A 17,936-nucleotide genomic window follows, 5' to 3' on the forward strand; every position below is an offset into this window, starting at 1 on the left:
TCTACCACTGAGCCAAATCCCCAACCCACGCCAATATGTTTCTAAAAGAAACAGTTCTAGTTAACCTGAATCAGACCATTACAAACTCCTTAAAACAACTTTCAGAAGCAGTTCCTGTCCTACTAATCCCACCCCGTTATACCCCTGACTAGATCTGAAACAAAACTCTCTTCACACTCATGGAACTGTGACACATTATGGAGAGAAGTGGAATGAAGGTGAGGTTTAATGTCACACTGAAACTCTATGGCTAAATCAGAAACAAAACACACACGTATCATCATCATCAACCAATCAACCAAACCAGAAACTAGTGATGCAGGGACAAGGAAAAAAATAAAATAAATGAACAAACAAACAAAGCAACCAACATGTTGGTGACTGGGATGGGCAGCCATGCATTCACTATGAAAAGAACCATGGTGGGTGAGGAAAAAGGTCTCTGGAAACAAATTCATGCTTTGACTTTTTGATCTCATAATCACGTGGCAAATTATGTGATCTCAGCAGATACCTTCTGCTGTACAGTTCAGGTCACAAGTCATCTGAAAGATGTAAAACGCCTCTCTAGCGAGTGCGTCTCCTGGTACAGCCAAAGGAGGCAAGCAAGCGTGAAAAGCAAGCAGAGAAGAACAGTCAATCAAACCGGTTCCCGACAGGAAGGGAGGAAAATAAAGGCTGAGACGGCACAACGCAAGATGGTTAATCTGGAAATGTGAGAAAAGGGAAGGTAAACGTCGTGGTTATGGTTAGCTATGGCATTGGTCATTTGCCCTTCAAGATCAACAGTAATGGCGGCTTCAGAGGTAGCCACTGCACTTACTGGGCTTAAAAAGCAGAAGGAAGTGGCTAAGTTCCTCTGTGGCTACCTCGACACGTAACACACTTTTGATTCATTAAGTATTCCTGTGATTAAAGTGTTGTGGACGGAGAAAAACGCCTAAGGCTAGTCTCTGTAGCCCATGCTCACGATCCCAGCTAACTCAGGAGGCTGAGGCAGAAGTGTTGGCAAGTTTGAAGCCACCCTGAGCAACTTAGCAAAACCCTGTCTCAAGATTAAAAATTAAAAACAAGGCCAAGTGTGTGGTGTAGTGGCAGAGAACTTGCTTGTCTAAGTGGGTGGGAAGTGCAGGGATCATGTGAGCTTTGAGCTGTACTGCAGCCTTTTAAAGAGTAAACTGAGTAAGCGTGAGTTCATTAAATAACAAAAATGCTGACTGCAGCATGTACATCTTAGAAGAGGGTGAAGCTTCCTGAAAAGTGAGGTACACAGTACTCAGAAGCTGTAGTCAACAGTAGAGATTTCATACAGTCGCAAACAGTAATGCGTGTGTGTGTGTGTGTGTGTGTGTGTGTGTGTGTGTGTGTGTGTGTGTGTGAGAGAGAGAGAGAGAGAGACAGAGAGAGAGGTGAAAGAGAGGGGGAGAGGGGGGGAGAGGAGGGAGGGGAACAGGGAGAGGGAGGAGAGGGCGAGTGTGAGAAACTGGTCCAAACCATTTAAGTTCCTAAAATTACCTGTGTATGTCCAAGAAAGAATTTTGTAAAGGTGTTAATTGACTCGATGGCTATTTCGTGTTTATTCTTTTGAAATTTTTATGTGTACGGCTGTTTTCCCATTGTGTGTTAATCTGCAGACATCCACCCCATAGGCATGCAGTGACCCTGAAGGCCAGAAGGAGGCATCACACTCCCTGGAATTGGTGTTATAGATTGTAAGCTGTCATGTGGGTTCTGGAATTCAAGCTGGGCCTCTGGAAGAGTCACCAGTTCTCTCGTCTGCTGGACCGCTTCTCTGCACCCAGAAGTACTTATTTAATATGTGTTGTGAGATCTTTTGCTGATGTCAAACCACTGCAGTGTAAGGAAATTCTTCACCTATAGATCTTTTCCCAGATTTACATTCTAACACGTAAACAAAAATGAGAAAGCCACATCAGGTTATCGGTAACCCACACAAGGATGACGAGAGCCATGAGCAGCACGTACCGATGATGTCAAACCACAGAGGCATGCCAGGAGGCTCAACGGAGATCACGCCGATCATGTGAGCCACCGGATCACTCTCCATTACAGTAAATGAGAAAACCGATTCCTCAAACGAAATCGGCTCCAAGGACGGCTTGGGTTTGGAGATCCACTCAATATGGAGTCTGGTGGTCGATGACTTCTGGGGGCGCCCATTGTCAATTGCCTTAATCTATTAAATATGAACAGAGGAGAAAAAAACAGCAAATCACACATTACATCGGCTAACTGAATCCAAGACTGGTTTGATTGCCTAAAAGTGTCTGATACTCCAAACTTGTGTCTGAATGCAGTGTACACTTACTACAGATTGAGTTTCATGGCCATCCTTGTTTAAGCCCGCACTTTCCAAATGTCCAGCTCTGTCTGTCAGGTTACAACCCTGAAGTCACTTTCTCAACAGAGAGAAAGAAGAATCTAATGACAAGGTTTGCAGAAAGGCAGGAGAGAAATCCGACTCACAGAAAGAATGTCGTATTCTCCAGCCGCAGAGAACTTTTTGGATGAGACCACTCCTGTCTTGGGTTCAATGGAAAACCGGCCGTGCTCGTTCCCTTCCTCGATGCTGTAGGAGAGCTCGGCATTGGGCCCTTCGTCCTTATCTGCGGCTATGACGCGGTAGAGAGGCTCGCGCTTTGCGCTCCGGTCTCCGTCAGCTTTTTCTCGCTCCGGGAGCCTGATTTTATAAAACTTCTGAAGGAACTGAGGCCTGTTGTCATTCTCATCCAGGATTTTCACAATGACCCTGGCAATGGTGGATCTGGGCGGTACACCATTGTCTGTCACAGTAACCTGGGGTGTAAAGGTAAGAGACATCAGCATGTTGGAGTATCAAAAACTGAGTGCTTTTGGTCAATAAAAGATGTTGAATATTTTTTAAGCACTCTCAAAAAAAATTCCCTTTGTGCATTTAAACACAAAGTCCCCACATACCACATTGAAAGACTGCCATTTTTAAGGGTTTTTTTGTGAAGTATTACAAATTTAAATATTAATGTTTGAATACTAACCACAATATTGATAGTTTTCTCACACTATTTTAAATGCTTAAGAAGAGGGACAAACACGTAAGCCTACTGTGTCACTAAGGTTTTCAGGAAAAACGAAAAAGCCATGTGAGGTAACTTGCTTCATGCGCTCAGGTGTCTGATAGGATACTATTGCCTACGCCTGCGTCAGCATCACCCTTGAAAGTTCACATTTACAGCTGCATGTGTGAAAAGTACTGGCCCTCGTCATGACTTCTGTCAGTCAAGCTCCACCTCCTTCTATATTAACTGAAGATATTGAGAACATTGAGAGACTAAAATTTTTCATGAAAGTCTTGTTCTTTTGGAAACTCGGTAGTTGTAATAAAAGCGTGAATATATCGCTGAGGGACTTGTCAGGAGGATTTAGAAAAATAACAGTTGCTTTTGTACACAGAAGCACAAGGTTTATTATCTTCCTAAGCTTTTCAGGATAAAACAAGATTACTGTTTTAATGCTGGCTGCTCTGAACACTTCCTGCCTGTCACGTGTCAGGTGACCAGTACAGGAAGAGAACTGAAGAAAATGTAACTCAACACTATGCATCGAAGGTTTCATTTAGTTTAGTGTCAGCAAGTAGCTTTTCCAACGTCTGAAGTAATATACATTCCTCTCCAGGGCAGTCCGACTGACACCAGTTGGTCTTCAAATAAAGACACCAAAAAATCACACACACACACACACACACACACACACACACACACACACACACACACACGGCATGTGCACAAGCGCCTCCCCAATCTTTCCCGTCAATGCCTTAGCACTGTCTGCAAAGCCCTTATGTGTAGGTTGATGTTGCTATGCAGGTAAAGGCAGACACAAGGTAAGACGAGGCCTGTCATTGGATGAGAAGGAAAGTAGGTGGGAACAAAGGTTTTAGAAGGAAAGGGAGAGGCAGAAAGGAAAAAACAACAACATGTAGGCGGATGTAAATGATCCTCACCATGCATCTCTACCTAGATACAGGTTGTTAGGAATATTTCTCAAAGGATGCATTTCTACAGGTCAATTTGTCTTATCTAGGTGGGATGTTTATGTCTTTATCAATTGGTTGTGAGTTTACTATGTGGATTGAGAATTTAACAGATAAATCTGATGGCTGGGTTGCAGTTTGTTGAGTCTTGATTTTACTGCGTGGCTGGAACCAGAGAGTTCGCAGATAGCAGAGAGCTGCCAGGAGACATACTAATCAGAGATAAGCTATGGTAAGTTCCATTTGGCCCCATGGCTGCCCGAACTATCACTATAGACCAGCATGGATGGCCCGCAGACCACCTGGGTCAAAGAGTACTTGGGGGCATCGTGGAGCTGCTGAGATAAAGTACCCGGCAGTGTCATGCAGTCCCATAGGTGCCAGCACTAGAGAGAGTGCAAGATACCCTCAATGCAACGTGGCCCCACAGGGGCTGGTGGTAGCTCGGGATAAAAGTTTCCGCCCCCCCCCCTTTTTTTTGAATATTTACCTCCACACTTATGTGTCTTAGGGCTGCTTCCACGTGGCTTCTGACACTCCCTGTGAAACGGGACTCTACACTAAGTATAGAACTGCTGTGAAAACTGGTTACAACCAGAGGGATGGGGTGACCAGGGGAGTGTGCAGCCACCTGAGAATGAATCTTGGCACATCCCCGTGCTTTCTCTCTTTGGTATCCATCCATACCTTCCTTGGGTCAATTTCTGTAGTAACTGAATGAAAATTCAAAGCCCTGCTCTGTAATAAAGAAAATGAATTCAAGGGAGCCACACGATCTGTAAATGAAAACTCAATTCCAGTCGGAATTACTGTTAGCAAGACACAGGGGCTCTGAAGGCAACTGCTAACCTATGCGTGTGTGTGTGTGTGTGTGTGTGTGTGTGTGTGTGTGTGCATGCAGGCACATGCACATGCACATGCAGGCTTAAAAAGAAGTGTTTTACTAATGACGTAGGCTATTTTGACCAGAGATGAAATTGAATAGACAGCAGGAATAAGTTCTTTTTAAAAAGAAATTGCAAGTCATCGTTTAGAATTTTCTCTACAAACCACACTGTTAAAGAGTTTGGACATGTCACACAGTCGGCTCACAAACAACAAAAGCACCTGACCCTATGTCTGGCTCTGCTAGTGAACTTTAGAGAAACGTTCTCGGAAGCACGGGCTTCCTCTGCTGTGCCCTGTCTCTGAAGGTGGCTGCCCCCGGTCATCTCCATGCCACGAGCTACCTGTCTCCTTCAAACCACCTTCCCCCAACCCCCACACACACACACACACACACACACACACACACACACACACACACACACACACACACACACACACACCCCTTCATTCTGCAAACTATTGGCTTCCAACCAAAACGGGGTAAACGAGTTAGTGCAGAAACATCTTAAATTAACCAAAATATTTAGAAAGAGGAAATGTTCGACTCCCACCTTCTTTTACTTTTGATACTTTTTAGAAAAACGTCTTTAGGTTACAAACAAATGCAAGTGCACCACTCCATGAGCAATGCAAGGATTTAAGTGCGTGCAAAACCACCTGGAAATAAACGCACACAGTTTAAACAGTTAGGCCCGATCTACAGATACATCTAAAAGGCATAACCGGGAGAAGTCTAGGGAAGGTACGAGAAAAATATCACTTCTGTAATAAAACTCAAATGCCTTTGGTTACCAAAGTATTTGTCAGTCTGTGTGAGGGATGCGTGTAATGAAGTACAAAACTCAGAAGGGTGCATAGGACTGAGTTCCTTTTCTCTGAAGATGGATCGAGGTGAGGGCAGGGGCTCATAATGAAGCATTAGCAGCTATGAACGGCAGACGACAGGAGTGGAGGTGCTCTCGGGGTGTTTACGACTTAAATGCTTTAAAAGCAATTAGAAATAAAGGAAGACTTACTTCCAGAATGTGTTCATCCTGCTGCTCTCGGTCCAGCTTCCTCGATGTGGTTGTGATGAGACCTGGAAAACAGGGGACATTTATTGATCCTAACAGAATACCATCCATCACCATGTCTGATTATTTTACCTCGAAGCTGCAGGAATGCTGTGTACTTTCTTGCCCTAATCTGGGAATACCAGACAAAGGACAGAACTATTATGAAAAGGGAAAAACTCAAATCTACTGGTCATAAGACATTTTGTCAGAATAAAATTTTAAAGGCAAAATGAAGTTATCCAGAACTTAATCTTTACCTGTGTCTCTAATACCTGCTCCAGAGATAAGATGAGGAATACAGTTCTATAACTATGCTAAAAAGGAAGCGTTAAAAACCTATAACTTGGGCTGGAGAGATGGCTCAGCATTTAAGAGCACTGGCTGCTCTTCCAGAGGTCCTGAGTTCAATTCCCAGCAACCACACTCTGTAAATGGGATCTGATGCCCTCTTCTGTTATGTCTGAGGACAGCTACAGTGTATTTATATACCTAAAATAAATAAATCTTTTTTTAAAAGAAAAAGAAAGAAACCTATAACTTACTATCTTCTGGTCATCTATCTTCAAATGAAGAATTATAATTAAAAAGGAGATAAAATGTTTCAGGTAATGTTGCTTCAACAAGTCAGTTAATTTACAATAAGAGATTACAAAAACGATGCTGGCCCTGAAGCCCCATTTCTCTGATTATATTATCAAACTAGAATAAAATGCCAATCTCTCTCTCTAACTTTCACCTTAATGTCTCTTGAACTGTCAATATACGCCACGAGCCAGGAGACTGCCGACGTTGTTAAAATGTATTTGGATGCTGGGCTAAAGTGAGCTCCACTAACCAGGAAAGCAGCAGTTCTCGACCTTCCTAATCCTGCGACCGGTTAACACAGTTCCTCATGCCGTGGCGAACCCGAATCATAAAATCATTTTTGTTGCTATTTCATAACCGTAATTTTGCTGCTGTTAACAACTACAATGCAGATTTCTGTGTCTTCTGATGGTCCTAAGATAGGTCTGTGAAAGGGTCACTGGACTCCCCAGAGGGGTGGCAACCTCGGGCTGAGAAACACCGCACTAAATCACTCGGTACAGTTAGCACCTGCAGCGTCAGGCACGCTGGAGCGGTGTAAGAACCCGCTAGACCTGATTTCATTCGGGTGAAGTTCGCTCAGCCGGATGGGTGCTGGTCCATCCTTCTTCCCAGTGCTGCCCGGAAAATAGCTCAGTAATTCAGCAACCAGCTTTGCAGCTGGGGCTGTGTGAACACGACCGAGCCAGGTGACCCTGCAGGATGAAACTCCTGAGGTCCTGCTGCTTACCATGGAGCTACTGACTTAATGGCTTCCAGGGGTGGCCAAGTGAGCTTCCTTTAAGAGTGAGAGCCTGTATGAGCAGATAATTCTCCATGGTCCCACACACTATAAGCTTATGGGAAGTATAAATTGGACTTGGTAGGACATTTTTTTTTCTTTTAAATGAGGATGTGAAACTGGAAGGGCGGAGGGGAGAGAGATAAATATGATCAAACCACGCTATAGAAAATTCTCAAAGATCTAATGAAAATTCGCTTTAAAAAGGAAACCGGCTTTCCTCATAATTAATTTCCTTCCATATCCCTACTTTCCCAGAAGCAGTTAAAGACTGTTATAAAATGTTTTCTCTAAGGCTGTAAATGCCAGATGTATATTTTTATTAATGTGATGCTTCTTGTCCTTAAATAACTACTCAGATAACTTCGACCTTCCAACTGGCCTTTCAAAAAACTAGAAGACTACGTTACAGCTGGACACTGGGCTTTTTCCCAAACTCTACCTACAGACTGGAGCTCAGGGAAGATGCTTCTGGTCTTGTGACAACAGGACAGCACTGCCCAATGTGACACAGAGCTTCCCTTTCAGTAGTCCTCTATTCCAGGAAAGGCTCACAGCCATCCCCCACTCCCAAACAACTCTGGGTTTAAAATGGCTGAAAAAGATAGGAAATCACTTTTATTTGTTTCACCTAATTGTCCTAATGCTCTCATAACCATTAATTGGTTAGACGGCATGGGGAATGGCTTGGCTTGCTCACAAGAAGAACTTCTGTCTGATGCTCAGGCTTTCACCAAGAACACCCAGGAAATTTTCCATGAACACTTCACTCACATCAAAGTGCTAATAAAGGATTTAACGTCTGCATTACCAATTCAAGACGGACCAGATCCTTTTCAGGCTTCAGTTTAGAACTACTTGAACAACCTCCAGGCTTCCTGTTAACACCCCGCCTCCATCCCCTTACCCACCTGCCTCCCACCACCACCACCACGTAGCACAGGAGAACAGAGATTCCATTTATGTGCAATGAACTGCAAGACCTACTTAAATGAACTCCCATCCCCTCTCACTTTAAACCGAGTCAACTGTTAAGTTCCCTAGGGCTAATGACCCAGTGAGGGACAAGGCATACGTGGGTCATGCCCCTCACCCAGGGATGTCCACTCCAAAGCAGTGACCCAAATGTAGAATACAAGCCCACAACAAGGTCCTGTAAGAAACTGTGTGCTTCATAGTTTTTTTTTGTAGACAATGTACATGATAATTCCGAGCTTTCCTAGAGTCACAACCCTCCCACCAAAAGAGTTCTATCAGTGGTTTCTATGGCTATCTCGGAAGCCTTCACCAGCACAGGCTGTGCTTGAGTCTGAGGAGAGGTGTGAGGAGAGGTGCCTTTGTCTGAGAGGAGTGCAGAAGGGTTTACTACAAAATGAACTCTAAAGAGAAAGTCCAAGTCCTTAGGAAGCACTGAGGAAACCCAGTGCTTCTCTAGGGCGGGTCCCACCTTCTCAGGCTATACTTTATGAAGTACAGAGAGGACAACGCCCTGGGACCTGGCCTGTGCCCTTGTTCTGTGTTTATACTTCATCAGCCTGCCTGCCTGTCTCCTTCCTGCTGATGCCCGCCCAGCCCCCTCCCCACTGGACGAACACCTGCTTCAAAACGACATTCACTGGCTAACTAGCCTTGTAAGTGTCAATATCTGAGCTGGCCATTAAATGTCCCAAGGAAAAGCATTATACATTTCTTTTTTAAAAAAAAAATGTATACGTATGCCATGTTTCCCCCTGAATCCCAGAAAGACACACCCTTTAATAGAAAGGGCACAATGGTCAGTCAGGTGTCTGAGCTAAAAGGAAGTTAATTTTTCTTGGAGATCGCCGGTAATTCATTAACAAGGTCCCAGGGACCCAGATGAGGATTTTTTTTTTTAAACTTCCCATCGAACACATAACTTACTGTGTTTATGGTATTTCGACTCTTTGTAAAGTCTTAACTGTGACTTCAGGAAAACTTAACAGGGGAAATGGCCACGATTAATCACTATTCATTCCGGTGGGTCAAAAAGTCAGTCAGAAACTAAAAGAGAAGATAAAGCCGAGAGCAGGCACACGCACACACGCATGAGATGGCTCCGTGCGTCTACCGTCATTTACTGCAAGCACCCTGAAGCTAAAAATAGAAGAAAGGAGACAAAGACTAGAAGTGTTCCTTCCCTGGTCTAGAAAAAAACATTACATCCTCTACACAAATCCTACAGGGCAGGCTGAAGGTGGGTTTCCTACCTTCAAACTAATTAGAATCTACAAATTTACCTCGTAAGGGTAAGCAAGACTAAAGGAGAACACCAAACCTTACCAAAACTGACGATCACCTTTGAAAAGTCACTTGTGGTCTTTCACATCAACGCCCCACAGTTAGAAAGTTAAGGCAGAACGTTAGATTCTAATTCTTCGATGTTAACCTTGCTTTAAACTATTTAATTCAGGACATCCTTCAAGAAAGAGGTAGACGGCACGCACAGGCACCTATCCCAGGGCGACTAGATGGAGCTGCAGCTGCTGCTGCTGCTGCTGCTGCTGCTGCTGCTGCTGCTGCTGCTGCTTCAACGGCTTTGTCCTGTCCACTCAGACCCCAGGTGTGACTGACAGTGTCATGCTTGCCACAGAGACAAAAGGGTGGAAACTAGAACTTGATACAAGTAAGAGCTGTGCGGGCAGAGAGAGCTCTAAAGTTAGCGCACCGGACTCTGGTTGGCTAATCAATTACAGGTTGCAGTCATCCCTGTCGTTCACACAGCCAAGCACCCAACATGGAAGCTTCTCCATCCAAGACCGACCAGCCCTAACTAAGCCACCTGACAGCTGACCACCCAAGTCAGTAGAGGGCCAACAATGCCAAGAGTCCCAACTAAATTAAGACCTTTTTGTTCTTTAAATCCACTCAGGTTCAGGGATAGCTTGCTCTGTAAGGCAGGCTGATAGAGCAAGTGATCATCATAGTAATGACTGTAGGCCTTACTAATTGCTCAGGGACTATGTTTTGATCTTTAAATACATTATGTACCAGGTAATATCTCCATTTCTACAGATTCCGAAGATGAATTCTTTTTCAAAAGAATTTTAAATGGCCTCTCATTTCAAAGTACATGCCAACATGTGCTACAATACTCAATATATGACCTACAACATTCAAAATACATTTGTGGTTAAAAATCTAAAGTTGCTCAGGAAGTTGGGAGTTTAACAACTCAGACCATCAGTGCCTGCATTTTAAAAGGAATCCAGGCCTGGAGGGATGGCTCTGTGGGCAAAGCAACTCATATTGCCAAAACCCACATAAAAACTGGCATCCTGGCACACGCCTGAAGCAGCGGAGGAACAGAGAGCGGCAGATCCCCAGGAATTGCTAGCCAGGCAGCCTAGAAAAAATTGTGAGCCCTAGCCTCAGTGTAAGGCCCTGCCTTAAAAGTAGAAAGCAAGTAAAGGGTTAAAAATGAGAAGACACTCAACGGTCTCCATTAAACTCCACATGGACCTGCCCAAGCGAGTGAACCAGCACACACCTGTGACACAGACAGACAGACAGACACGCACACATGCAGATACACATGCATGCATGCAGAGTCTCACAGGGAACAAAAGGAAGGCCAGGCTCTTGAAGAAACAAAGAAGGAAGGAGGGGAGGGAGGGAGGGAGGGAGGGAAAAAGGAAGGAAGGACAGACGTTAGTTAAGACAGCATCACAAACAAGAGACCAGCCACAGGATGCAAACCCAGGATTTCTGAGTGAGACTAAGGTCCAGCGGCAATGAAGAGCCAAGTTCTAGAGATCTGTAGGAGATGAAATTTAAAAACTGTGAAATGACAGACAAGGTCCTGCATGTGTGCCATCGCCTGCTTAAACCGGCATGGCAGGACACTGACTCTCGACCATTTCCCTGTTGTCCTACTTTAAGAAAAACAGGAAAAGGTAGAGATTTAAGGCAGGTGGCAGATGGTTACGGGGTGGGGGCAGGGTGTCACCTAATCTTACTTCCCTTTCCACTTCTTTGGAAAGCACTGCCTTACAAAGCCACACCCGAAGCAGTTTCTCTTAGCCTGGAATTCCCTGGAATTCGCATGGCCAGACACAGTAGCTTCTAGCTGCACCCAGCCACTGAGCAGCTGGAATGTGGCCAGGCTAACTGAGAAGGTCGGTTTTTCAGACTGAATTTAAATAACTTAAAAAGGCACTGGTCATTTCTGCTCCTTCAAATGGCCTCTCACTTCAAAGTACATGCCAACATGGAATGCTCAGTATATGATCTATAATACTCAAAATACGTCTACGGTTAAAAATCTAAAGATACGACTCAACAGTGACTACGTCTGTTATCCGAATCCAAGTCCTATAAACATCTGCCTTCCAAACGCAAGGTTTCCCAATGTTCTGGCGTGGGAGCCACCCCTCCCCGTGCTCCAATGCTCATAGCCCGGCCAGTGCTCGGCTCACAGGACTCAGCCGGAGATGAACCCTAGCTTACCATCGTTACTTTATAGCTTTGCCCGATACCTAAAAACCACACCTTTGTGTCCAACCTGACTCCTGAGCGTTAGTTTGTCTATGAACACACACTTCTTGCATTTGATGGCTTTTCTGATGGCTTAAAGGTGAAAACTGAGTTGACAGGCAGTGGCCATGCTTGCATTATTACTCAATGTACTTGTCAAAATGGCCTCCCCAAACATGTCCTCTGAAAGAGGCACAAGGCTCATGCCCTCGATGGTAAGACAGATCAGAGGCGAGGGGGTCTATGCATTTACCTAATGTTAACTATGTCAAAGTCTGTGGTGGCTCTTCCGATGCAAGCTCCCTTTCATGTCTGCTTTCAAAAAATAAATAAGGCAAGCTGTAGAATGGCCAAAAGACATGACTTCTTGACTGACAGCTACCACAGATCCTTTCCTGGTGCCTGTAAGCAAGTCACACCTAGGGGACCAGCAAGGCTGTTAGATCAGGCATTCGGGGGACCAGCACGGCTGTTATATCATGGCATTCAGGGGACCAGCACGGCTGTTACCATGGCACTGCAGCTGCTTTATTACAAAGGTGGCTGAGGGAGCTGCACTCTGACCACTAGGCATTATATGAACCAAGATTTTGGTAAAGATACAAACTTCTTCAGCAGGTTTGTCCCAGTTAAAGACAGCTCCAGGCAACTCAGAAGACCTCATAAGCAATCAGGCTAAGACTTATCGACCTCCAGATCACGTCTACAGCTGCCCCAGGGGCCCAGGCTCTGCCTCTTAACAGCTGTGCTTGATTAGGCCAAAAACCAGGAAGGCGCCTCTCTTAGTGACTCAACAGAATGCTTGCAAATTCCAAACCTGAGGGCCCTGACTGGTCCCTAACTCAAGGCCTTTGACTTGCTGACCTAGAAACGGTGCAGTGACCTGTGGAATTACAGATGAACTCAAGAAATTCCATGCTCCCCCCCCCCCGTTTTCCAAATATGTAATCAGGCTGTTTATACTTGTATGGGCTCCACATTAGGCTCCACTCGAGGGTTGTCTTAACGTAAGAAAAGCTGAACTGGAGATGGGGAATGCAGCAGTGTGTGTGTGTGTGTGTGTGTGTGTGTGTGTGTGTGTGTGTGTGTGTGTGTGTGTGTCCCTAGCTGCCCTGGGTCTTGTGTTCCTTTTGCCTCAGCCTCCAGAATCTTGGCTTTACAGGTGCGACCCGCCACGCCCTACTTCCTTTTTAGCACAATAAATGACTGCTTCCCTAGGTTCCAGGCTAAGCATTCTAAGAATCAGAAACATTAAGGAAAATCAAAAAAATCAGCCTCAAGAAAGCCACAGGGTAGGGTGTAAAGCCTGAGGTGGCAGAGCACCTTTTAGACAAGGAACTACAGGAATAAAAAGGCAAACCTCGAGGATTGCCTTTTTAAACCTTCGAGCCTCAAGGATGTACAAAAAGGATGTGGAAATATTTACAAAGCAAATGTGTCAAAAGAGAAAGGAGGGAAGTGGTACAGGAAGAGGCTGAGAGGGAGCACAAAGGGCATTTCATTTCATCTATTACACAATTCTTTATGGCAGAGATCCTCAACTTTCAACAAATCTTTTACTTGAAACTTTAGCCTTAAAAATACTTTAAAGCTCAAAGCAAAAGATATAGGAGAATAATTTACTGGGTGAAAATTAATTTTAGATTGAAAAAGAGTCCAATACAGTTTTTCTAAAGCCTAAACTATGCAACCATTGACAAACAAATAAAACTTATAGATATATAAATAAAATATATACATATATTTTATGTATACAAGTATGCTGCCTTCATGCACACCAGGAAAGACATCAGGTGTGTGTGTATGTATGTGTGTGTGTGTATGTGTGTGTATATATATATATATATATATATATATATATATATATATATATGCCATCATGTGATTGCTGGGAATTGAATTCACAACTTCTTATAGAGCACCCAGTGCTCTTAACCACTGAGCCATCTTTCCAGTCCTACTTTTTATGTTTTTTAAACCACCACAGTGGCAAACTGTAGACACCTTTTTCTAGTAAGTTAAAGCAACTTGGAAGGAAATAAATTCTATTTCAAAATAATGTCGAACCACACAAACCAAATTTCCTAGAATTGGAGAGTGTTTTAAAATTCCTACCCAGGCAGTGGTGGCACGTGCTTTAGTCACAGTACTCAGGAGGCAGAGGTGGGCAAATATCTGTGAGTTCAAGGTCAGCCTGGTCTACAAAGTGAGTTCCAGGATAGCCAGAGTTAAACAGAGAAATCCCATCTCAAAACAAACAAACAAACAAACCTTACCTGAGACTGATATTAGACAAAACGAGGCCCAAGGAAGGTAAAGTGACCGTCAATGGCTGTGCTCAACAATAATCAGCAGAATTGTACTGGTTTTATTGTCAACTTGACACAGCTTGAGTTGTCACAGAGAAAGGAGCCTCAGTTGAGGAAATGCCTCCACGAGACCCAGCTGTAAGGCATTTTCTCAATTAGTGATCAAGGTGGGAGGGTCCATTGTTGGTGGTACCATCCCTGGGCCGGTAGTCTGGGTTCTATAAGAGAGCAAGCTGAGCAAGCCAGGGAAGCAAGCCAGTAAGTAACATCCCTCCATGGTCTCTGCATCAGCTCCTCCTTCCTGACCTGCGTGAGTTCCAGTCCTGACTTCCTTTGGTGATGAACAGCATGGAAGTGTAAGCTGGATAAACCCTTTCCTCCCCATCTTGCTTCTTGGTCCTGATGTTTGTGCAGGAATAGAAACCCTGACTAAGACAAGAATTGAACTCCAACCAAAGAAGGGGTTGGGGCAGCTCTGAGCACTCTAGTACTTTTCAAATGTGTGTCAGTGAATGTAATGGGTCTCAGGTACCACGATGGAGCCACAGATCCCAGGCTGTATGGATGTCAGAGCACGAGCAAACTCGGGAAGGTTCTCTGGTGATCTCACCATAATAATCATTTTTAGGCTAAATGAAACAAGATAAATCCTCCTCTATTTTCTTACTTCAATAGTTTTGTTTTAGTCATTATAAAAATTACTACCAGCCATACTATTAAAGAAGTAATTCTTTAAGCTACCACTGAAATAGAAACAATATAACATGAGTCATGATGGAGTAGTTGAGAAACAACCCTGTAGAAAACACTGGAAGAGTGTCCAAAGAGCCACCCCGAGGGCTGTTTCTCAGAATGACGTAAACATCTCCCAGAATCCTCTTGCCAAAAGTGCTACCCTATGTTTGTTAAACCCTAAGGAAGCACGAGTTACATGAAAAGGATTTTCCCACCATAGAGGCCAGATTCAAAGCACTAGAAGTGTCTACCTCACAGCACATTTCTCTTTATTTGGGGTAAATGCCTTCTCTGTTGAGTTGAACAGCCATCCCCAGCTGAAAGATCCATCTAGCCTGGAACACGGAAACATGGCCTCTCTAGAATGAAGTCTCTGAAGCTGGAACTAAGAACTGCAGGTGACAGCATCCTGACTTTGGGAAGGGTCTGAATCCAAGTGGCCTCTCAAGAGGAGCTATGAGACTGAGGGCAGGGGGGAGAAGGTCCCACAGGCAGAGATGCGATTTCAAGTGACGTGACTTCAGAGAGTCACCTGCGGACACCTAGCTGCAGACTTTATCCGTTTTGTCCTGATCTGTTATAGTCGCCCTGGGAAATGATTACCCTTTTAAAATCCACAGCTTTATACACGAAGGACAGAGTCGAAACAACTCTTCTATGTTCTCAGGAGTTCACCTCAAGGCAACAGGCAGGGCACAGAGGGATCGAGGAGAGTAATCAAGACAGTATCTCCAAAACCACAGGACAATGCATCCTCTCTCGTCAGAAAAGACATTCCCTCTCCTGCATTCACAAACCTATCACTTTCATTTTAGCCACCTCTCTGTTCCTCTTCTACATTGACACCATTTTTTTTTTACTTCAAAAATAATGTCAGCTATCAGAATAAAACAGCAGCATTTAAACACACTGTTCTAGCTGGAACATCAAGCAACTCAAACCCCAGACTACTAAGCAAGTTCCTTCTTGTCTCTATGACACAAGGTTAGGATACACTTAGTGTTAGCTGTGCTGCCACAGGAACTCGGAAACTATGGTCTCAAGGGAAATAAATCACCATGTTTTAAAACGACATATTAAAAGTATTGTGAGATATCAATACAGGAGACAATCCCAAACACCATGTAACATGTGACTGTGTGAGTACCTTCTCCATGAACACTCGAGTCTGCGGATTTGTAACGGCTCTGATGAAATAAAATTAACGGTCTCAGACCGAAGACATCTGTAGCAGCTATGAAGACCACAGAGGGCAGAGGACAGACAGACGACAGACAGATAAGCAACGGATGCAAAAGGCGGCACGGGAAAAGCAGAAGCATTCCAACTGGCTGAGTTTTAAAACCCATTACCAGTGAACTGGAAAGCAGGAATTGGGTAGCATTCCCACAGTCAGCGCTGTGCTTGGTTCCGTCATGGATACAATAACTGGATACAGAAAGGTCCTGGCCCTTGAGGACTGGCTCCAGGGACAGAACCAAGCAACAGGCAAGATCAGAACCAACAATGAAAAGTCAGGGCCCTTGCTTCGCTCAGACCGACAGGGAGACAGGACAACACTTCTCCCTGTCCCCATGCTGGAGACGCGGAGGGCCTCATAGGCAGACGCGAATGCTCAACTCTCCCTACGGCTGTCACTGTGCATCTACTCTCATAGAGCTCCCATCTGGGCCTCGGAGCCTCCGCAGCACGCACTGCCTGCACAGAGGTCGTGCTCTGAGACCGGTTCTAACTACAGTTGGCTGCGAGATCTTTGGCAGTTGTGGCCATCTGAGCAGCTATTGTTTGTCACCGCGGCACTGGTGCCAGCAGGATTAGGCTCGGAGCCAAAAATGGAATTCTATTCATAGCCTGTCAAGGCTGGAAAGAAGCTCGGAATTCATTTAACTCGAACTTTCGGAGGTCCGCAGAAAACACTAATAAAATTAATCAAACGGTCGTCACACGAGGAGTGGCCGAGGTCAGTTTCACCGGCTTCTCTTCTGCTTTTACATCTGCCTTACAAGCTGTTTCCTGCTGGAAATTAGTGGTTTCAAAAACACAAGATCAGAAGGCAAAGCAATTTCAGTGTGAATTAATTGTTTTTAGTATTCTGCATAAGTTACGCAGTGGAAGGGGGAGGGAGGGAAGAAAGGTACTCAACCTACTGTAAGGTTAATACCAGCAAAGCTCAGCTTAAGCATTTTAAGTACAAAATCTTACGTGTAATTGTAGTCACCGACGTTCAGTAAACTAGAAAAGCAGAATTCTCCTTGATCCAATTGATCCTAAGGAGTCCATAAAAACAGATTTGATGGAAAGAAAAATGCACCCGAAAAGGTAGGCAATAAAATCTGAGTTTTTAGACTTTAGAGAGAATACATTTCATTATAAAAGAAAAGCTAGTGTAAGAGAAAGATTTTTTTTAAAAAATCGTCTGCAGTTGTTAAAAATGCATGCAGGTAACTTTGGGGGGGTGGGGTGGGGTTTTGTTGTTAATGAATTCCTGCCATTGTGGTGTGAATGGCCCTCCACTTCCTTCCTTTCTCGAGCTATCAAATGTTACCGGAAACCCTCGGAAGTTGTTCACAGCTGTAGCTACTTCCTATTGTACTTGTTAGGTCTCCTTTCCAGCCACAATAAAATGCCCTTTTCTTATTGCCTCATTACACAGTAATACAAGACTCATCTATTAAAGAAGCTTGCAGCTAGAACACGTTAGGTGCCCCGTGTGCCTATTGGCCACTGTAGTATTTTGTGATTTGTAAATTACTGAATGTAAATATTCTATCTCCACTAAATCTTCCTGTGATCTGTTGAACAATCACATCGTCCCTTATATCCAACATAGACAGTTCTTTATGAAATGCTCTACTCTAAACAAGGAAATAAGAGGCCCTTGTATATTGCTGTTCTCTAAAAAGCACAAATTTATAATGTAGTCTTTTGAATATGAACAACTCAGTCCCAGACAAGGTCATGAAAAGAACAGGGGAGGGAGGAAATAGTAAAAGTCCCCCAAGAACCAAGAGCCAACCAGGGGAGCTGGCATTTGCAACGCTAGCTGTTTTTAATAAGAT

The 17,936-nt window shown here is 44.2% G+C and overlaps 1 protein-coding gene across 1 annotated transcript in view; it reads right to left on the minus strand.

Moving 5' to 3' along the window:
- The window catches only part of Fat1 (FAT atypical cadherin 1), a 115,584-nt gene that overhangs the window by 39,025 nt on the left and 58,623 nt on the right, over nucleotides 1–17,936 (minus strand). The window contains exons 4-6 of the mRNA XM_032919261.1: nucleotides 5,935–5,996; nucleotides 2,488–2,817; nucleotides 1,987–2,197 (exon numbers count right to left, since the gene is read on the minus strand). Of these exons, the coding sequence (XP_032775152.1) occupies nucleotides 1,987–2,197; nucleotides 2,488–2,817; nucleotides 5,935–5,996 (603 nt within the window). The remainder of the gene's footprint in view (nucleotides 1–1,986; nucleotides 2,198–2,487; nucleotides 2,818–5,934; nucleotides 5,997–17,936) is intronic.

The sequence above is a fragment of the Rattus rattus genome, chromosome 13 (genome assembly GCF_011064425.1).
Source record: "Rattus rattus isolate New Zealand chromosome 13, Rrattus_CSIRO_v1, whole genome shotgun sequence".
NCBI lineage: Eukaryota > Metazoa > Chordata > Mammalia > Rodentia > Muridae > Rattus > Rattus rattus.